The sequence below is a fragment of the Ascaphus truei genome, chromosome 5 (genome assembly GCF_040206685.1).
Source record: "Ascaphus truei isolate aAscTru1 chromosome 5, aAscTru1.hap1, whole genome shotgun sequence".
NCBI lineage: Eukaryota > Metazoa > Chordata > Amphibia > Anura > Ascaphidae > Ascaphus > Ascaphus truei.
Window position 1 is genome coordinate 148,498,697 of NC_134487.1, and position 23,946 is coordinate 148,522,642.

Here is a 23,946-nt window from a genome sequence, read left to right on the forward strand (position 1 = left end):
AGCAACATTTTCTTTTTTTAATGACAATATAAAACACACACATCTTACAACACAGCATTGATCTATTTTAATTTGCTTCAGGGTGTTACCTTGAAATTAATTGAGTGTTTCCAAGCTTGACGTTTGTGTTTGGTGATAAAGGGTGGTGATTTTATAATGGTCTCAATGCATTCTAGGACTGTCTGACTGATGACGTGGATTATCTCACTGTCCGCTCTCACATACTAATGCCCAGATTCATCAAGCTCCGTTACGGGTTAATGCACTAAAATGGGCATAACTTCTATTGACTTGAATGGAAGTTAATGTCCCCTGGTTCGTGAGCGATAACCTGTAATGGAGCTTGCACAACAACTTTCTGAGTGTGAGACTAATACATTGAGTCACAATGGTTTATGTACTAAGCTTAAATGTTTTTTTTGTTGAACTAACTGTTGCCAGTAAGACCTTTTGGAATCCTAAACCCTGTCCCTCTCATCATAACCCCACCACTAATGTCATATACCTCACCCTCAGGTGCCAGGTACTTTAAAAAAAATGACAATGTTTATTAAAGGAAAGTCCAAACAAACCCACTTTCATGACAGGAAGATCCAGTAACCCTGCCCATCAGTGGCCCACCCTTGTGTTGATAAGGTAGAGAACTAAGCGTTGGACTACGTAACTAATCATGCAGGCATATTTCTTCTTACTGCTGACTCCTAGCTATACCCATAGACCCAATGAGATCATTGTGTCATTACTCTGCTCCTCAACCTGGATTTTACTTCAGAGCATGTAACTTGGCTGCTCCATCTTGAATTCAGACCCAAGTTATTCCTGGTTGTAGCTAGGCAAAAAAGGGAAACAAAGCGCCGAAATATGCGCGAAACGCGTTAGAGTTGCTTACTCTGCTCATGCCATGCTGTCACTTTTTTTTCATTAAATTGGTTTTAACTTAGTTACAGTTTTGTAACCCTTCTATTTTTTGCTGCAGTGCTCCATTTTTTCCTTTCACCGGATTCTCTGTATTCCTGGTTCTACACTAGGGAACCTGCTATTTATAGCTCCTGCCCATAGACTTCTATTGGATAGGGAATTAGTCTAGGGCAGAGCAAGTCAACCACTCTAGTACCAGTTTAGCTACTACATTTGCTCTAGTGAATACCTCTTTACTTGGTTCACACCTCACTAAAGATGCATATATCCTTTACAGAATTTGGCCCTGAGATAGTAAATGAGTCACAATGATAAACCGACTGCTCTGCAGTCTCTCTGACCTATGATGATCTGTTGGAAACAGTGAAGCATTCAAGATTTTTTTCCCCTCGAATCATAACGGCCTCATCTCTGGTTAGGTGTGCACTGCAGTCGAAATGTCAGTTTCAGATTATTCAGATCCTTCACATTGGACAAAGTGGATTGGGCTACCTGTCATCACTTACTGTACTGCTGCGACACACTTTATTCGAGCAAATACCCAGTTTGTACCTGGCAGATACCTGGAATGCGCCGCTCCTCACCTCTGACAAGCCCCGTTGCGTTTGCCTTCCCAGCCATGGTTCATGCCTGGCTGACGGGCGGCTGATCTGTTAAATGATAATGATTAGGATTTAATAGGCTGCAATGCTTCGCGTGTCTACCAGATGTCATAAATTCATGAATTGTAATGCAGTATATATATATATATATATACTGTGCAGTATTGCAGCCAGCGGGAATAAAATGCTTCAATCCCTGCCTGGAAAATAACGCAATGCACTCGGGCAGAAAACAGTCACAAACCTCAATACACCCGAGTATACCCGAATTCGTGGGACTAGCCGAGCTCGAATAAAGTGTGTCGCCAGTGTACTTTCTCACTAATAACATAAGTATTTCAGAGGGTGGTGCTAGGGATTAGTAAACCCATCGCTCCCAGCCTCTGTACCAGCTATTGGATTTCAAGAGATGGATGGGAGAGGAGAGAGAGATTTACTATAGTCTCAAATTACTTATATACCTCCCCAAACACAACCTTAATACAACACAGGGAGAGATACCTGTGCACAAAAAGGAACACACCTGAGATATGTGGGAAATATGCTCCCCTGTATGGATAGAAGTAACTGCAAGGCTTTATTTAAGTTTGACGAGGCAAATTTTTTAGGCCGAATCTGAGAAAAATCAAACTTGTGAAGAAACCCCATTTTCACTGTGAATTCCAACTTTCGCAAAAAGTTTGCCTATCTCTAGTGATTTCCCCTTCAGACTACTCTGCAGTCAGGCTTTGAACTTTCCCTCCACTGGCACTCATAGTAATTTTTACCCAAACCTCATCCTACACTTTCATGATTCCTCAGTGGCCCATCTCCCACTCTCACAATGACCTAGCCTCCCAGTTTCATGACTGAGAGTTAAGGATGGTGCAACAAGCACATTATAGTACACAGAAGAATTAAAGTCAGGATGATGCATGATTTACTTATTCCCTGTTCTCATTTACATTTATGATGATCCTTCAGAACCAGTTTATCAAGAAAGCTCTTGATAACTTGAGGACTTTTAATCATCATATATGTGACTAATAACAATTATAGAGCTAAAATAATTTTCAGCAACGAAGAGTTAGAGACAGAAAACTTTAAGTAAAAAGCACTTTTGCGAACACACACACGGGCCATGTAAGCTCAGAACCCAAACCCACCACGCCATATATATCTGTGTCAAAAAGGAGTGCTACTGAGATTGTGACCTCATGTAATACTACAAAAGACAAGAAGCTCCAGTGCTCCATCCAATAGGAGAAAGTATATAGTTAAATACTTATCTGTTTATCTTCTCATAAGTGGGCCAAAGTATTTTAAGCTTGCAAAGCACATCATGGTTTGGCTCATCTATACTGTCACGGCCCCCTTAAATCTCCAACATCACCGTATTAATACGGGGCTGTTTGCTTTTTCAGCCGAACTTGGCCGCGCGCCAGCCGCATCTCTTGGCCGCGCGCCAGCCGCATCTCCTGTTCAGCGCTAATCGCCCTGAACATTGAAAGCGCCCACGGCGCCGAAACTAAAAAAAAAAAAGCCCGCGTCTGCCCTCACGTTTAAAAATCCCGCGGTGACGGCCGCAGGAGACTAAAGGCGGCCGCCACTGTAGGTCCTAACGCTGCTACACCTACAAAAAAAGCTCTTATAACCTCTCTAATGGAGGAAGAGCTCTCTTAAGAGCGGTCATTCATAGGTGCTAAGAAAGGACTGCCATTTAAAAGATGGGATGAGAGAGCTTGAAACCAGGGAGGAGGGGTCACTAACCTCCAATTTGTACTAAATGACTCTCACTTATGAAAAGAAAAATGGATAAGTATTTAACTATATAGTTTGTCATATAAGATATAGCACTAAGGCTTTTTGTCTTTTAAAAAGCTGTTTTGGACATAAATTAATAATCATAAAGATATCTATAGCTAATACAAAACGTAGCACCCACATTGAAATACAGAGTAAATATGTCTGCAATTTGTACAAACTTTCTTTTATTGCAGTCATTTATAATGCATTTCTCCTGCATTATATGACCTTCAATCCCTTTTCCAGTAATGCTTTCAAGCAATTTATCGGCCCTATCTTCGAAGGTAATTTTTCCGTTAAATTGACTTTTTAACCACTGCACTCATTGGGGAAGCTCAGTGACACAAATATTATAATGATATGCTTTAAATTCTGTCTGTATTTGTCATTGTATTCATCTTTTTCAAAACCTCTAGCCGATATGAAGTGGCATAACGCTCCTTGGTTTACTCCTACGTCAAATATAAAAAGAAACATCAGTAACATCTCATGTTTAATACATTGGCCATGTTCAACTGATGCATAGGTCTTATAGCGATACTAACCAATGTTCATATAAACATGTAATATTAATCTAATAGTGTTTTTTTTATTTCACAACATTGACGCTTCCTGTCCCCTAGGTTCTTCTCAATGAAACCAAGTGGCCTATGTATCATTGCAAATAAGTGTGTGCTGTGAGGCACGGCCCTCTTCATTTTCTGATTGTGGCTACATGAAATGTAAAAAGCATGATGAGCAAGATTCTATGACTCCCGCTGAATATGCCGTAACGTTGCATCCCAATGCTGGGGAAGATAACAGCTCCATTAAAATTAACGGGGCTAACATTTTCTCCAATAAAAGGCAGTGGTTTCACAGTATAATGAATAAGGGATTAAGACAGATATTGTTAACCAGAGAGGTTATACTATCCCTGGTCTGAAAGGGACTTTTGTCACTATGAAAATGGAAAATGAATGATGGAGAGTTACAAAGTTTGGTACAGATCGTATAAAATGTGTATCGCCTAACTCTTCCACAGCTGCTTCTATTAACATTCGCCAACCACAAGGTGATGAACACGGGACAATTCCTTGATACAGTATATTGATGTTCTGAAACACAGGAGAAAAATTTATTTTATCAATATAATTCCTATATTGTCTTAATACACAAGTCGGGAACCACTGTAACCCAATGTGGGCTTTCACACCCTACTCCAGCATTAACTGCTAATGACTTAAATGGCTTAATGAATCTTCTTCATAAACCCATTGTGAGCCCGAGAAGAGGGAATGTCATATATTTGGGGATTTTATTCTTGTAAAGAGTTTGACTCCATTTAGTTGCAAATTCTTCTCCAAAAGAGTTGTAACGCTGCTGTGCAGTTTCACATGCTCAACAACTCAGGTTGAGAAAATGGTAAAGTGCACTAAAAGCTATTCAGACACAATTAACCATGAAGTGCTTACATTGAAGGAGTAGTTCCACTTCTATTATGTCAACACAATGCATGCTGCAAGCCAGAATGGAGAAAGCAGGAGACCTGAATATAAAAGTGTTGGGCTCTTTGTCTGTGTAAGGGAAAGTTATGTCATATTCAACACACAGCAATACTGCATAAAGGCAAGCAGCATGCAAAGTGAAACCGCCCTAGTTTCAGGTTGCCGTGGCAACAGTTCATCCAGAATATTACTGACAATGATTTAAAATGCTTATATTTGTGTGATTGTTTTCATGGCATCAGTCACCTTGATTTTACCCATCAAAGATGTAATTGCCAATGATTCAGAACAGTACCATACGCATATCTTTGGCTCCATAATCTGTCTCTCTCTTTGCCACACTTTCCTGAGATCTTGATCAACATGTTGCTGCTATACTACATTTTTAGTTTCAATAGTATTTCTATAGAAAATGAATACTTGGAGAATCAGGACTAGACTACAGTTTTGTGATGACAGAGCAGGAGTGGCCAACTCCAGTCCTCAAGAGCCACCAGCAGGTCAGGTATTAGGGATATCTCTGCTTCAGCACAGGTGGCTCAATCAGTGGCTCAGACAACGACTGGCATGACTGGCACAAGACCACGCACCTCCTCATCACTCAGCTGTAGCAGGAGTGTGTGTGCTCAGCCAGTGTCCCTCTACAAACCATACAGTAATAGAGAATTAAAACTATAGTATATTGTACCCATCATTTGTAAATAAACACAACATGTAATAGAGTAAGTACCGTTTTAACACTTACTCTGGTAGAGAAAATTACCATCCATATGTGGTCCATTGTGTCCCTATATTCCTGTGGATCTGCTGGTGCAGGAACATGGGGATACTCTGTGGCGTCCCAGCAGGCTCAGTAAGGCACTGCAGGCTGCTGCCTCTCCATCTTGCTGCCATCGTAGAAAGGATTAGAATTTTCTAGCAGGAGGGCGTTACATTGTTGCTCTTATTTAACCGAGTATAAACAAAGCGAGGGAGGTATTGAATTACCTTATACAAGTAGGGTCTTATACAAAGCCTTATGCAATCTTTCCCCCTCTCTGGCTATCTCTAAGAAACAATGATGTGTCATATGTTTAAAAGGTACCGAAGAAAAATATAATTTATTTTACACCTGAACAATTGCCCGCCACTGAAATCAGTTAAAGTATAAAACACCTGTTAAGTTCTTGTGCCGTTCAATAGGTTTACCGTGGGCATGGACAAGGATATGCACTGTGTCCCCTGCCGGACACATACTGAATTGCAATGAAAATAAATAAACCCACACAACTGTGGGAAGTGATTCCGTTAGCTGCCCATGGACCTCAGTGCACAAAATGTTCCCGCTGGTGGAATCTCGCGGCTTGTCACGGTACTGAAGAGAGTACTGCAAGTCTTGCTACATCTGTAGGCCTGTATGTATCAAGGTAAAAGTGGTGCTAATTCATGGACTAAAAAGTGTGCCAGATGAATTAATAAAACAAATGTCATCTGGATTTGGGTCATGTTAGCCTTGATACATATTTATAATTTGACATAGTAATTTGCTAAAGTATTCCAGCTTCAAAACTTGAACAAATCCAATGTAAACTATTTGTACCAGGTTGATCAATGGGAAACTCCACTTGCTTTCAGTAGGATGCCTTTTCATTTATGAATGTAGGGCTCTTTTTTGTACTGGTTTTGCAGCTGGGAGACTTTAGTGAATGGATGCCATGCAGTCCCAAGATATTGCTCTCAATTGATCAGTTGCATAGTTCATCTGTCAATCTGTACGTAACTTCTCAGAGAGTCACCCTCAGAAAGACATAGGTGGTGATTCATTAAGCTGTGATAATGACTTGATTGGGAGATTCCATGTGCTAGTGACAAATTAATTAAGTAATTAATTACCCCCATAGTCAACAGCAAAATCTAAAATAGCTGGTCAGTCCAAACCATATTACAAGAGACAGTGTCCTACTACAAGCTTTATGGGGGTGTCATTAAAATGCAATAGTGCCAATTGGGACACTAATGCACAGAAACTCCTATTGAATTCCCATGCATGTTTCCATGCAATGGTGCCCTGATCAGCACTATTGTGGTTTAATGAATGATCCCCTTTAAATCTAGTTATACAGCACAATGATTACATGTTGCATACTTCACATTGCCACTTTCAAATATGAGAACATAACACTACACAGTTTTTTGTATCTTTCTGTCTAGTTGGATCTAAGATCCTCTTACATTTCTACTGTTTTTATTAGCAACATAAAATGTAATAAAAAAACAAATATTGCCACTGACATAAATCTAGTTTTAGTATTCTTTAAGAAATATATTTTACAAAATATATTAAACAGACCCCAATATGTTGCTCCCCTCTTTGGCAGTGAAAGCATTAAGTACCCTGTAATCTTCCTTTTCGTTGTGCTTGTACCTGCCAACAAACTAACGCTCAATAGCATGGTATGAATGATCCATTCCCATTTGCTCGACAGTTAACGAATCTGGTACAATAGAGTAATATCTGATGAAAGTTCATCATCACACTGTTGACCTGGAGTTAGTTGACAATTTACATGACAACACTGATGTTGACAAGGTTGTTTTCTACAGTGCTGTACTTAACTGCACGAAACAACTGAGGGCCATTGCTGCAGCAATACAATGGGAAATGTAAGTAATACAGAAGAGTTAAAGCAGAGTCTAAAGTTGATCAAACAGATTAAGCATTTGGAAAGACGTGGAGGTCTCTGTATCAAGGAAACTTAACTGAGAAATGTACTGCAGATTATTCATTATTTCCAATAAATTCCTTTAGTCAAGTACCATATCTGTAAGAGAGCTTCTGCAAAGTGGTTTGATAACGTGTTTCGAAGATATTATTATTCACAATGACTCAATTTAATGTGAAAACAGTCACATTTGGAGCTTCTTATATGCCCAGTGTCACTAGGAGGATAAAAAAAGCCCCTTTAATTAAGCAACAGACATTATTTTTCCTTGTGCCTTCAGGAAATCAGAATAAGTCCTAATATGATTGGATGTGGAAAGTGCAGTTTTAACTACTGTGCAGCACAGAGTACGAAATTCTTATTCTATAAAAGTCCAATTTCAATCTGTCATAACAATATTAATATCAGAGAGATGCTGCTCACTGCACACAAACAATGTAATACATCCAAGAAAAACAAATGAAGTGCTAAAAAGTTGAAACCCTGGGGAATAAAGGATAACAGAATGACACTAAAATGTCTACGTATATTTGCCTCTCTTAAGGTTCTGGAATGCATATATATATATCTTCTTTATGTTTGTGTTAATACATTTTTTTCATGCAAGTGATAACCTCTTATGTTTTCACAATTTCATTAAGTCTCAATGGGTTGTGACCATTGAAGAATGACACACTGGGGAACTATTTGGACAGCGAGTTAATGGGCCATGTGAAAATGAGGCACATCAACAACATTGTAAAATGAGGGTGCGGTGAATGAATCCTGTTCTGCATGCTTCTGATGTGTCTAATAAAACTTGAAATGGCCTGATTATTCTCCTTTCTTTCTGGTGACTTAGACATAATGTTAGCCACTGGCTTGATATAAACAGTTGACATTGAGTTGTCTGCAGTACATGGTCTGTACAAGTGTACGTACGTAAGCTCCTATTTCAATTCAATCAACATCTTTCAAAGTGTCACTAGGGTGAAAGGATGTGAGCCCTAAAATATGTTTGATTTTGTCTGGGTACTTGGATTATATTTATCTTTAGATCAATATTCATCAACCGTTAAAAATCTGTGTACTGTATATAGGGTGGGTTCATTATATCTCACTAGAAATTTACAAAGTACAGCTAGAAACCTGTGTTTATTTAGGAAAGAACATTTCACATAAAAATAAAGGAAATCACTGCTTTGTGATCAACTAGTTCGCTTATCTAATTACAAACAGAATGCCACTGAAGAATGCTTCTTTACTGACCAACAATTTATGTCCCATAGGTTTGTTTTGAAGGTCAAATATTGTCTTATGTGAGTGCAGTTCGATGGGCAACAGGAAAAGCATATGAGAAACATATTCAAATAAAGGTTCTTGGTTGGATTTATATCATTTCTGCCAAGCAAGAAGTTTTAGATCCTCTCAGGTCAATTTTTCAGCAACATATGCTGTTATGTGACTTTCATCTGGCGTAAGTAACCTTATTTCCAGAAGAGAAAAATAACCCAGCCAACATCTCACAAATTCCTTTCTACAGTATATCTCCATGCAGCATACTCTGTAGAGTATGACAGAATGTCTGACCCAAAGCTGGCGAGATAATAAGAATAAGGTGAAGAAGAGAATAATTGAAGCTGCCTGTAATCCTTTGTTTGTTGTGGTAAGTCTGTCCAGTACGACAAAATGGATAGATAAAAAAAACAATATATATATATATATATAAACTCTCTGACATAAAATCTAATCAATCCCGCCAAATAAAAAAACAGCACTGCTAAAAACAAGCACAAGTTAAATCACTGGTTTCAAGACAGAGACATTAAGTTGACAGGACATCTTGGGTGTGATAGATTGCGCTCCACCTTTTAGAGTTGTCATTTAAGGTTCTTTTGCTGGGAAAGGACAGTGTTGATGGGGAAGAAAGAGCAAGGTCATTGCTCACACTTTTTAGTTTCTGCAGTCTTTTGCCTTCTGTTGTCTGTACCAAACTGGAGCCAGCTCGGTGTGGTAAGAATATTATGGTTTCAGGATCTGGGGCTGCCGCCTCTTGCTTGGATGTCTCTGTGGATGGTTGTTCACTTCTCCCAGTGTCAAATGAAAACTGAGCACTCTGACGTTTTAATGGAGGGGTGCTAAAGTTTACAAATCGTACAGTTTTCACCTGCTGAAATGTGGAAATAATAAGCTTTTAATGTTTTAAATTGATAAAAAATAATGTTGTTATGATACATCATATGTAGTATATTCCAGCCCTTAAGTCTATTATATTGTGAAAAGCAACAACCAGCACACAATTGTATATTGAATCCAGATGCTTATCCCATAAACAGAAATAGTATTGATATTACCAGATAGAAGTCCAGCAAATTGGAGACAGCACACCAGGAATGTCTTTCAATTAGTTTGTATTGTAAAAAGTACAGGCACCTCAGCTAACGTTTTGGTCTGCGGAGAGTGACCTTCCTCAGGGCTGGTGTGCTGTCTCCAATTTGCTGGACTTCTATCTGGTAATATCAATAATATATATATAAAAGTAATCCACTCCAGCAGGAGCAGACACAAGACAGCACTCAAAGGTAAGTAAGAAAACTTGTATTCAAAAATAAACATAGCACAAACATAACCAACGTTTCGGTCCTCGTGGGACCTTCCTCAGGTTGGTGGCACCCTGAGGAAGGTCCCACGAGGACTGAAACTTTGGTCATGTTTGTGCAATGTTTATTTTTGAATACAAGTTTTCTTACTTACCTTTGAGTGCTGTCTTGTGTCTGCTCCTGCTGGAGTGGATTGCTTTTCTCTTACTATTGGTATAGGACACGCATCGCAAACTGTTTATGGTATTGGGAGTGCCGGCTGCCCCATTTGTTTTATATATATATATATATATATATATATATATATATATATATATAAAAATAAATGTAGAGGTATCAGTACCGTGTTAGCCGAGCTTCAATAATCAAAAAATAAATAGACGATACCGTTCTGTGGCTAACGAAATGCTTTTATTTGTACAAGCTTTCGAGATACACTGATCTCTTCTTCCGGCGATATTACAATGAATGAAGCAAGCAAAGGGTATACTTAAAAACAGTGTCTCTTGGAATGTTATCTGTGCTTGTCTTCCCCCCCCCCTCCCTGTGTGGATGTGATTTATGACGATACCGTTCTGTGGCTAACGAATAAATCACATCCACACAGGGAGGGGGGGGGGGAGACAAGCACAGATAACATTCCAAGAGACACTGTTTTTAAGTATACCCTTTGCTTGCTTCATTCATTGTAACATCGCCGGAAGAAGAGATCAGTGTATCTCGAAAACTCGCACAAATAAAAGCATTTCGTTAGCTACAGAACGGTATCATCTATTTATTTTTTGATTATTTATATATATATATATAACAAAAATCCAAAAGATCCGCAGCAATCACTGGTTAGTATCAAAAGTAGAAAACTTTAATTTATATCACAGGACATCTGTATGTACCCCTGATGCTTGTGATATAAATTAAAGTTTTCTACTTTTGATACTAAGCAGTGATTGCTGCGGATCTTTTGGATTTTTGTTTTACCTATTTTTGTTGCTGGATGGTGATCTGGGCTGCACTGCTAGCACCCTGACTACTAAGATATTATATTTACCAATTTGGGTGCCCTGAACATTCTTGTTTTGTATATAATATACACACATATATACATAAACACACAGATTTAGTGTGTCACATTGTTACCCCATATAATACAATATATCCCATGAAACTCAGAGGTATAACACAATATTGTATATCTGAACATACAGTAGCACATCAGAGAGAACAGTAAAGCCCGCTACATCTGTATATATGTGTATATATGTGTATTATATATGTGTGAATATCTTCAAATGTGCTTCTGGGGATTTTTTCACAAATTTCCCTTAAGCTTTATTTGTGCTTGTTGAAACAGCACTCAGTTTGTATCAAACTCACATTTGGGTCATTATTAATCCTTCATTCCAAAGAGGCATCAAACTAACTTATATATTATGATTTAGGGATCAGACAGCCAAAGTTACTGGTCAGAACCGGAAAAAAACATGGGATCTCAAAAAAATTATGTTAAATAACTACAATAAATACCTTTTCTGAGCTGCTCTTAGGCGTGTCTGGCTTCACCAGTATGGATGGAGGAGCAGAGGTGGATGGTTTCACTGGTGACTCAGTTTTAGCTAATGGTTCTTTGGCTTCCAAGATCACGGAGCTGGCAGTGGAATGTCTCTTAGAATCAACTCCTCTACCAACAAAAGCCAATGATTCATAGGGTGGATTCAGTCTTGACCAAGTTTCACAACTAGCTCCCACATTGGAATGGGTGGCATTCTGAAAAGTCTCAAACGGTTGTGGCTTAACAATGGCTGAAGGAGATCTGGCAATTGAGGTCATAGCCAGGCCAAGAGGGCTGCTGTGAACCTTCCTCTGAAGAGATGAACCTGAGGAACATATTTGTGTTATCATTACCTTGGTGGAAAAAGTTTTTTAAATGTATACAGTAAGGACATGAAACATATCATTAAACATACAACAGACAATCAAAATAACCATACTGATTCATTGGAAAGCTTTAGCTCAATTTAATTGTGTTGGCCAATGCTACAACCAATTTTTCAACTACAGTACAGGCCAAGCAAACACATGTAATGAAATCATGCCCGCAAGTCTTAAATAATGGGTTGCCATAATTGGTTAATATAGAAGAATGTAATAATTACCACATTTATTAATCCACAATGTTTTGGTTTATTTACTCTTTTTATTAACAACATCAATTAAAACCTTTGTTATTGCAAATGCTTACAATGCATTGAACAATAACACTTTTCAAGCCTGGGGATGTACTGTAAAGCTAATGCTGCTTATTTTTCAAATACATACGGCAGATTCTGCACTGATTACTGCATATCTGTATATATAAGCATCCTGGACATACCAGTTTCTATTTTCAGAGTTCCGTCTAATTGGTATCTCCACCCATTTTGTGAAATCACATATGGAAAAAAGCTTCCATCATCGTTGGGAGAACTGCAATCAGGTTTTGCTTCTTACATGTGTAGCCCCCTTTCCCTGTGACTAAGGGAACTACGCATGCTGAATACCTGCTTGCTCACAGGAGGCCTAAGCCACCGCTGCTGGGAGCCTGGGGTGGGTTCTTTCTCCTCTCGGTACAGCGCCTCCACCTGTGAAGGATCCCAGCGTGGGCGGGATAACCCCTCACAGGAACCAATACAGTAAGAATAATACACACAGGTATATAACTGGTATTTACTGTAACACACTATAACAATACAATAACAACAACAACACATATACTGTATCAGACCAATTTCCCCCACAGTGCGGAGTGTGCCCCGGGCACCTACAACCCAGTGTCCACGGAACAGTGGTCACCCCAAAGTGTACGAAGGTAGCACTACCCTCCCTGAGATGTGGTGGTGTATGGTGGGTACCTTCCTGGCTACGACCAGGGTAATATGGAGATCCGGGGTTAGCAGGGCCACATCCGTAGTCCCATGATGCGGGGTCTGCAAAATCCCCTCTCACCTTACAGGTGTGATCCGCCTCATGGGGGAGCTCTAGCAGGAGTGTCTCCCATAAAGTCTATGGTGGGCCCTTTGCCTGGTTCCAGATCGCAGGGCACCGCTTGGCTGTCCGGCCACCGGTGAAATACTACTACCACAGTACTAAGGGGAGCGTCCCTATCTGGGGCCTTCCCTACAATACTGTAATGTTGCGTGACTTTGGGCCTAACTGGGGCCGGCGGGGGAAGCCTGCTCGGCTACATATGTTTAATGCATGTTATGGTTTACCACAGAAAAACAATGAGCAATTACTGGTTTTGAAGACCAGCCATCTCTATCATCACCACTCACCATGGCTTCTGGGACATGTGACTGCAATATTCCTTTCTGCTATAGTTTTGTTATCTGATACATGAATGTAATGTACTGTATTTTAAGATATGCAGGTTATAAAACACTATGTATTTAAGAAAACGTTGCTATAATACCCTGTACCAGCTTGTGGCAACCTTAAGAAATGTGCTTAATTTCTTACATCTGGCACAGGTTGTTACTAGCAAGAGTGGCTTACTTTATATATCCCATTACATTATAAGCACCTTAAGACTGGAACAACCTACTAGAGACCCTAAAAGCTACCTCCAGTTTAAGATCTCAGCTGTCTCACATTTTAATCTGGTCTGTAATTGTTAAATATGCCCATAGCATACGTAGAGTGTCCCTAACTGTCCATGAAATGTCTATAAATATAACGTGTAACGATGTATTGTCATTATAACTTGGTGCCCAGGACTTACTTGAAATTGAAAGATAACACTTTCTGTATAAAATGTTTTACCAGGAAATGATAAATTAGCACATACAATATGTCTCACCTAACACTCCCATAGCTCTTTCCAAGCTTTCCAAATCACAAGCAGGTTCACATGCTGCAAAATGACAGGATGGGAACCTTAATACAATGAGAGTAATGTAGTAAATCCTCCCTGCTACAAAACTGGGGCAAAAGTAGCAGCAGAAATATCAGGGAAATAAAATATCATTGAAAACACCATAGTTTTATTTCCTTTGATAAGTCTGGAGCTATTTTTAGTCCCAGTTATGCAGCTGGGAGTCTTTAGTACACAACGCCCAGCAATTGTATGAAATGTAAGATTACAATGATTCTCTTTGCTACAGTTTTGCTTTAAACTGGTCTGGACACATACAGCCCTTTATACAAATATAGCTTGACTCCACTTGCTACAAAAAGGTAAAAGCCGCTGCAGAGAAAGAGGCGAACACCTGCAGTTTGCCACAAGACCACAGCCACATGTAGCCATGACTTCAGTAATACAAAGTATACAACTGTATATTCTGTTGCCATTTAAAGACAATAGGTTGGGTGAGGAGAATTCCTGCGGCACCCAGCTGTTTTTACATACTCTTTTTGATGCTGTTGCTCCCACGTCGGAGAGACATTGGTGTCATTGCTGCTGAAGATGTAGTGTTCTTTTTCACTGGTTCCACCACTGCGGTTGGCACAAAGAAAGACCTGACAGGCCGGTAGGCTCCATTTTCCGACAAACTGCTTTGCGAGGAAACGGAGGTATTACTTGAAATCCAAGTGTTGGGATGAGATGGGAGCCGTGGATCTGGGTAGTTAGAAGTCTTCCTGCTACGAAATGAAATAATTCAAATTTATGTAACAATACTTGGATACCCGATGAAGTACCTGTAGAGGTTCAAAAGTTTGTAACATATCAACTACTTGTTGGTCCAATAAAAGGTATCTTACCATCTACTCCCTCTCCCTCCTTTGTAACTACATGGAAGAAAGGGCCAACACAGCTACCCACCTTTGCCTACTTAAAAAATTAATTATTCTGGATAACTATATCTGGTCATATTAAAAGAAAACTGTATCTACTGTACATTCTACATGGAAACAATAGGACTTGTATTATTGCAGTAGCCATTAGCAATGTATATTTGATTTCCACAAACACTGACATTTAACACTAATTTAAGATACGTTAAAAAGCATTTACAACAGCAACAATCAGAAAATATACAGCACAACACATTCTTATTAGTGTGTAGGACTAATAAAGGAAAGTATATTGCGGTGTTTCTAAAGTGGGAAAAAGCTATAACGTGGTTATGTTTTCATTAGAGTGAACACTGCTAGAGAATTAAAAGGCAAAGAGATTTGGACAGATAAACTGTATACGGTATAAGAGAAATAGAACAAAATCAGATGGAACTAAGTCCCCCTACTTATACTGACCAGAGCTGCTACTCTGTCAATATTCAATGTCTGGTGCTGGGCAAATCACCCCCTATCACATAAGCTGTGAAGCGGTGTTCTCTTTGCTGAGGAAGTTTTCAGTTGATCCAAGGGAACATCCCTTCAAAGTGTATTGAATAAGGCCAATTGTGCCTACTCGCACTATCACATAATCTTTTAACTCTTGCCTGTCTGCACTACAGGATGAGCACATTGACACCAGGCTTATTTGGTCAGAGTTAAAACCTCATTTATTAATACATATTTATTAAAAAATTAAAAAAATTGTCACCAAAGTAGTCTCTACCCTATGCACATTTCTCCAGGACTTCTCACAGAGCATCAGTTGAGTAAAATTGCAACTTTAACTCTGCAAGGTCAATTTATCAATGTCCCTGGCATGCAAAACGAGGCTAAATTTGCACTAAACTTCTAAACAGAAAAACATTTCAATTGTTTACTGTACATTGAAGTTTCTTTGATTAATCTGCCTCTGGTCGTTTGATAAAATGGTGTTTTTTTTTAAGCCAGGAGGGTTATGTGTACAAATAATGTATACGACATGACACATGGAAGGGATTTCACATACATTTCAAATGGAAACTCCTAAAACGTGACTGTAAAATATATTATGACCTATGGCATAAGACACATTCCAGCGCCAGAAGATGTTGGCAGTAAGGTGTCTTCTGGCTTCAGAAGATGGTCTTGTAGTGCAACTCCACTGGCCCCAAACTGTATATTTCATGCTGGTGATTTGCAACCACGTCAGTGCACCTGAGATTTTACTCTTATTATGTGAGTGGCCTTATGTCTACCTACAATTTGGTTCCCCTGTTGCCAATACACTGCAGGGGGCAAGCAGCGTTCCATCTTTAAAGTGGACAATTTGAATAATTTTTAAGCGGGATACACTGCAGAGTTTAGCAGGGAATGAAAGAGGACTTCTCATCTTTTAAGATCCTAACAGACATCCTCTTTCTTTTCTCAGTTATGCACTGGGTAACTTGCAGCTCTCTCTGCTATTTACATCTACTGTGCTGAACTGATTAGTAAATCCAACAGCTACTGTAGCATAAGTATGAGAAATATCTGATTACAAATAACATTTGTTTTCTGTGCCTCTCGTGTTAATTGAGCTATCTGGACAGAATTGAATTGGGATCAGATGATTTCTCCTATATATTTAGAGACAGACTGGGGAAGCAGCATCTGTAGGGGGCATGCAGCACCCCATCTTTCAAGGGGACCATACCACACAGTTTAACAGGGAATGATAGACAAGTGGGACAAAAATTGGGCTACAGCACACCTACTGGCCCTGGTTTCTGGAGTTGAACTGCTCTGGAAAGGAGGACATTTACTATCAAATATCCTATCCCATCTCGACTATTGCAACCTTCTACTGTCTGGCCTTCCTGTCTCTCACCTGTCACCGATACTATCTATCCTAAATGCTTCTGCAATAATCACCTTACTCTCTCTTACTGTAAATCTGTCTCAGCGTCTCTCCTGCTGAAATCCCTCTCCTGGCTTCCTGTATTACTTGCAAAATTCTCCTCCTCTCTTTAAAGGTTATACTCTTCTGCCCCTCCTTACATCTCAGCCCTAATTTCTTGCTATACACCTGCTCGACTCTTGTATTCTGCTCAAGGATATCTTCTGTCTATCCCTTTTGTATCTAAAGCCCTCTCCCACCTAAAACTTCTTACTCACTGCCCCACACCTCTGGAATGCCCTTCCCCTTAATATCCGACTAGCACCCTCTCTCTCCACCTTTAGGACCTTTCTTAAAACACACCTCTTTAACGAAGCATATGGTAGCTCCGCTGACTGATACTACACATCTCATATGCACTGACCTTGGCACCTTGTAGATGCACTTACCAGAACGCCCTCCTACTGTCTCTGTAAGTTGTCCCCACTTACCACTTAGATTGTAAATTCTTCGGGCAGGGACTCCTTTTCATATTGATTTTTATGTCTGAAGCGCTTATTCCCATTGTGTTAGAATATTATTAAACATGTATTGTAAAGCGCTATGTACCTGGAGGGCGCTATATAAAGATGTACATACATATTACATGACTACACACGCGCATAGTATAAATAATATATCTCCACAAATTCTCACTGGTCATGGATAAATAATGAACCACAGAGCAGCAAATGGTTTATATGAGTTCAATGGTGATAAATAAGGATGAATACAGACACAGACACACATATATATATAATGTATAACTTTATTGTTACTTTATATTTCCTCTGGCGATACTCTGTCTCTGCCTAAACACAGTCTTCTGCCTGATCAGCAGTTCTCTGCTTTGGTAGAGTAGATAGCTGGCTAGACTTTAAGTGAATGCTTGTTGCTTAGCAGACAGGTACTGTGGGCCGTTCTTCACGGCCCATTTGGTCTGTCCCTTTTTATCACTGTTTTCTGGCTATTCATGATTTCCCCCCTTGTACATTACTTTGAAGAAGGTCCTCTGTACAGGACCAAAATGTCGGTGTCTCTTTTGGAAGTAATGTATTATTCATTCTTTTTTTCACTGTACAACCGTGTGCTGTATCGTAATTTCCTCGGGCTTCAGTTTTGGTAATATTTTATTTATTTATAAAATATTTTACCAGGAAGTAATACATTGAGAGTTATCTCTCGTTTTCAAGTATGTCCTGGGCATATATGGTTTATTACTGAGATTGTTATACTGTACATGCACATGGCCTTTTTGAAATTTTTTATTCAAAGTGTGCCGCTGTCTCACACACACACACACACACACACACACACACACACACACACACACACACACACACACACACACACACACACACACACACACACACACACACACACACACACACACACACACACACACACACACCTGAATAATGTAATCCGTATGTATTATTTATATAATGGTTATTGTATCTTACATTATCTATGTTAATCTTTGTAATATGAAATGCATTACATTTACATTCAATGTGCTGTTTATAGTCCATTACTTTATGTATTCTGTGTAAAGCTTCATCATTACAGTATATCTGCTTACTGCAGCTTGCCATGTAAAACCCTTACATAGCTTTGACTGATTGCTTTTGGACTCCCAACAAAACACTAGAATATGAATGTTGAATAAAGGGAGAAATAATTTTGTCAACAATTCTGTAGATCTAATCCACTTTGCTCTGTATAGGCTAAGTATCTAGGCATAAATAAGGTATTTGGGAGAAACCCATCAGAGTACATCCATCATCTACTTCAGGATACTGACATTATAGGGGGGTTCATTAAGGTCCCTGGTGGGTTAACGCACCTGTCAGGTACACTCTTGCCCACATGCACATCATGCAAGACCGGCCTTACTTTTGGCGGGCCCAAGGCGGCATGCTGGCAGCGGGGTCCCTCCTCCTGCAGCTTCATGACATCACGGCAGAACGTGACGTCGCGCTGCCATGGCAATTCATCGTCATGACAACGTCACGCTGCAGGAGGAAGAGTGCTTTGCATAAGGTTATACCCCCCTGCACGTGCACCCGTGCACTTCTCCCAGCTATCTCTTCACACGCATGCACGCACGCACCCAAGCACACCACCCTCCCCCGTCCCTACCTTGGGGTGAGCAGCGGTGTGGTCCTCTGTCGGATTGGGATCTCCCCAGCTCCCTCCTCCTGCTCTATCGTCTCCTGTCAGGCACAATTTGGATCCCGGCACCGATAGGAGGAGGGAAAGGTGGAGCACGGGGCCCCCCGAAGGTGCGGGGTCCAAGGCAACCGCTTTGATCACCTTGCCCTGAGGCCGGATCTAAAAAGTGTGTGTGTGGAAGGGGTTAACCAAACTGACTGCTCAGTTTGTCGCTCACCTCTCGAATCCTCACACAACACTTAAATTATGGCACCCCGACTAGGAATAATTTAAAGGCTTAAAACTTAGGTCAAGGGTCGCCAACTCCAGTCCTCAAGGGCCGCCAACAGGTCAGGTTTGCAGGATATCCCTGCTTCAGTACAGGTGGCTCACTCAGTTGAAAACTGATCCACCTGTGCTGAAGCAGGGATATCCTGAAAACCTTACGTGTTGTTGACCCTTGAGTACTGGAGTTGGCTCCCCCCTGACCCCTAGGGAGATCCTACTCCCTCAAATAAATGCACAATTTTACCAGTTTAGCAAACCGGGCAGTGGCACAGATAGCACTGCTATCAAGCCGGTCCTACTTACCCCACACTATCTCCGTACACTATTATTCTCTATAGGGACTCATTAAGCAGTCTCTGCTATGTAAACTATGGTGCCCCTAATGCCGAACAGTAGTTAAGCAAGAATTTATTGTACTTAAATTGCTTAAATATTGCGTTAAAAAAAACCAAGAAGCTTTTTCTTTTCTTGTGCTGGCCCTGTGTTGTGGTACACAAGTTACGGTGCGGCAGGGATTAAAATAGTGGGTGTTATATCCAGTGGCTGGCTGACAAATTTTGGGCCAGTGCAAAAGCTTAAATAACTGGTCCGAGAATCAGGCGTCCGACACACAAATATACACACAGTCGTGCATATAACACATGCCAGATATAGACACCGGGCATGCACGCGACATACTGTATACACAACAAACACACATATACCATACTGTACATTCACCATATATACAGACCATACTTGCTATATACACACAAAAACACATAGAGAAAACAAATACATAGAACCTGAGCTCCTCCCTTTAAGAAACATGCAGCTGGTAAAAAAAAAATTAACCTTACTATGACTGACAGAAATAAGAGAAATATGTATTATTATTTTTCACTTGTGCACCCACAGTTTTCCTTAATAATGTTAAGGGAACTTTGTTACTGGCCTATGCCAGATTCTAATTGCACAAAATAAAAAAAGCATTATGCTTAATTAATGTAACCCTTTAGGGCAGTTTGACATATGTCACCCAGTTTAGTCCATAGGACAATAACAAATGGTATTCATTCAGTATGGGTACCTGCAATATTTGGAGTTTACCTTCACGGGGTCGGAGGCTTGAATCATGTTTTGATCAAAAGATGCAACTAAATGTTTCATTTGTTATGAGACTTAGGTTCAAAATGTAAAAATGTCACTAACAAATTGCAAGCGAATTTGGGAGGAGTGATGGATTTGTATATTTATTTTCTGTAAATTCTGTATAATACATTCTGTATTATGCTTTTTGAAAATACTTTGTTTTATTTTTGTATTTTTGACAATTTATTTTTCTATATTCCTACTCTGTGCAGTGTCTTTTGTTTCAACCTTTATAGTAGGTTGTTTACTTTGTGTACAGGTGGTCCTCGCTATCCGACAGTCCGTTATCCGTCTAACGGATTACCCGTCGCCAGATAATGCATTCCACTGAACGCATTATCCCATGTCAGACCGGATTATCTGACGCTTACTGCCCCAGATTAACCTTGGAGGCAGGGGGGCATAGTAACAAAAGTTCACGCATCCCTGATCTAGGGGGTTCTATCCCCCTGCATTTATGTTTTTGCATCTCTCCTTTTTATTTTCTATTTAATATGATATTCTTTTGTATTTTTGAGCATTAGTGACACAAGATTAAGAATATGATTGTCAGTAATGATCTTGTAAAAAAAAAAGATAAAGAAAAGGCGACGTAATTACTTTTCTTTCATGATGCTGACAGTGGATGCAGCGTTGTACATATAATTTTGCAAGCTCAATAGGCTAGATGCACTAAACGCTGTTAGCCGATTTAACCTAACGTTAACCTGCAGTAAATTACCCTTAGGATAATTATTATGCTTATGCACTAAAGCAAATAACTTAATGTTAACCCAGTGCTGCTCCTTAAATAATGTATGGTTATTTTGTTTCCGGGCGTTGGTGCTAATGACATGCAAAAGAGATGTTCCGCTAACATCGAGTATGCACTAAAGGTCGTTCAGGTCAGCACAGGGATTTAACCTGTTGTTATTTAAGTCCTATATCAATGTGGCATTAGCTCCCTTAAGACCCTATTTTTGCATAGAATTAGCTTTGTGCGTATACATTAAACTCAGTTAAAATGACGTTTGTTACCTAGTTGGGTAACGTCACGTTATTTGCCATGATTTAAGGGAGCTTCGGGCACCTGGGCCACCGAGTCCCTGCCCTGAAGAGCTTGGGATGTCATTTTGGTGCACAGGGAAATAAAGTGACCTGCATGAGGACATAGGAAGAGCTGACACTGGGATCCAAACAGGTTCACCTTCAAAGGCTGCGTTCTTGTCACTAAAGCAGGGGTTCTCAACTCCAGTCCTCAAGGGCAACCAACAGGTCAGGTTTTCAGGATATCCCAGCTTCAGCACAGGTGGCTTAATTGAAGATTGCACCACCTGTGCTGAAGCTGGGATATCCTTAAAACCTGACCTGTTGGTGGCCCTTGAGGACTGGAGTTGAGAACCCCTGCACTAACGTACTTCATCAGCCAGGCTGAAAGCCTTATTGTTATTATTATTATTATTATTATTATTATATTTATATAGAGCCAAACTCCTCAGCAGAGCAATGTGAGGTAAGGACACAAACGGAACATACAATGCATACAACATAATGAAATTATGGATTAATGAGGTCCCTATGTAAAGAAACAAAATAAATAATAAATATCTAAAGATATACATAAATATATTTATGTATTGTATTCAGCTAGACGAGGCTGAACCATTAAGCATTCTTGGTAAGATGCACAAACAGAAATCTTTTTCCTGCAGTCTGCGGTTATAGTCCAACTTTCATAAATCAACCTAAACAATGCCATACGGTACAATTCCGACTTTCTTGCCTCCTGTTATTTGCTGCTTCATAGTGAGAGTGATTTATAGCTTAATAATGCAGCTGCACTCTGGCAAAGCCCCCAACATACCAACTCATTTCATTAGTAGAGACATTTCTGCAAAAGAAGGCTCTGCTATCATAAGCCTGTTCAGCTTTGAACGGCAACGCTGTTCTCCTCATTATATTCCTATTTATGTCCTCATCTAGTTAGTTTTTATTGTTATGGTTTTGGAGGAAAACATTGAACGGGCTACAAAATAAGCCAGAGGTACAGACAGAGTGATTTCTATTCCCTTGCTGGAGTATTCCAAGAATTGGAGCCGATCCAAAAGAGATGGAGGGCAGGTGGGGGGGGAGGGGGGGGCTTGGTCAGAGAGATGAAGGCACGGTGTTAGAGAGCAGTACTTATCTACAGATGCAGCAAGACTTACTGTCCCCAGTGCGACGGACGAAAAAGCAAAAGTCTGCGAGCTGGGGACAATGTCTGCCACGATCGCACTGTGGGGGTCCATGCTTCTGAATGGGACCCCCCTCAGCGTTAATCCATCTGGGCCATGACCGCTGCAACGAAAGCGGCAAAGTTTGCTGCAGAACATCTAGTAGTGCTTTCTGAAATTGGCAGATTGTGGAAAGTGTGCTACATTATAAAGCAAAAGTGTGTGTAGCAATAGTAACTCTATCTCGTCTTCTGTCTGAGTGCAGGGGAGAGCGCTGCACAAATCTAGTACTACAGACTGTAGGTGGCTATTCTAAAATAGATTTTCCATGTACAGAGATGCACAGTCTAATTATTTAGCTAATGTTGTTCATGTTTAGAATAGATACATTCAATCTTAATATCAATTGCTTTTTTTCAATTAATTAATTTATTTATAAGATGTTTTACCAGGAAGTAATACCTCTCGTTTTCAAGTTTGTCCTGGGCATAGTGTTAAGATGACAAATAATACATGGTTACAAATAGAGTTACATAAGTGAACCGGGTATACATTATATACAACATAGCATGCACAGTTAGAGATGATATATATTATAGGCGTATGTAACAGTTACAGACCAGATTAAAATGTGAGACACCTTTAGTTTTGAAAGAATGTAGACTGGTGGTGGCTGTGCGAGTCTCTGGTAGATTGTTCCAGTTTTGGGGTGCACCGTAAGAGAAGGAGGAGCGGCCGGGTACTTTGCTGAACCTTGGGATCATGAACAGTCTTTTGGAGTCAGATCTCATATTTTAAGTGTTGCATGTGGTGTGGGTAACGAGCTTGTTCCGATAGGTGGGTAGCTTGCCCAGAAAGAATTTGAAGACAAGACAGGGAAGATGGACTTTGCGCATAGACTCAAGTGATGACCAAGCTAGTTCTTTGGCATTTCGCAGTGATGTGTGTTGTAGTTGCATTTTAGAACAAAACGGCATATTGAATTGTAGAGGGTATCAAGTTTGCTAAGGTGGGTTTGGGGTGCTAAGCCGTATACCATGTCCCCATAGCCAATAATTGGCATTAGCATCTGCTGTGCAATACGCTTTCTGACTAGCAGACTTAGGGAGGATTTGTTCCTGTAAAGTACACCTAGTTTGGCATAGGTTTTGGATGTCCGGGTATCAATGTGCATCCCGAATGTTAAATGGGAGTCAAACCATATGCCCAAGTATTTGAAACTAGTAACAGGAGTTAGGGTGGTTTTAGTGTTGGTTCTGATCTGAAGCTCAGTCATTGGAAGCTTTAAAAATTTAGCCTAGGTCCCAAATACCATTGTTACAGTCTTGTCAGTGTTTAAAAACAGTTTGTTTTGGGAAATTCAATTTTCAAGTCTCAAAAAGTCAGATTGAAGTATGTGTTC

The 23,946-nt window shown here is 40.0% G+C and overlaps 1 protein-coding gene across 1 annotated transcript in view; it reads right to left on the reverse strand.

Moving 5' to 3' along the window:
- Window positions 1-8,609: 8,609 nt before the first annotated feature.
- SH3RF2 (SH3 domain containing ring finger 2) overlaps window positions 8,610-23,946 on the reverse strand; it is a 105,600-nt gene continuing 90,263 nt past the window's right edge. Inside the window, exons 7-9 of the mRNA XM_075601037.1 lie at window positions 14,458-14,690; window positions 11,598-11,947; window positions 8,610-9,643 (exon numbers count right to left, since the gene is read on the reverse strand). Of these exons, the coding sequence (XP_075457152.1) occupies window positions 9,299-9,643; window positions 11,598-11,947; window positions 14,458-14,690 (928 nt within the window). The 3' untranslated portion in view covers window positions 8,610-9,298. The remainder of the gene's footprint in view (window positions 9,644-11,597; window positions 11,948-14,457; window positions 14,691-23,946) is intronic.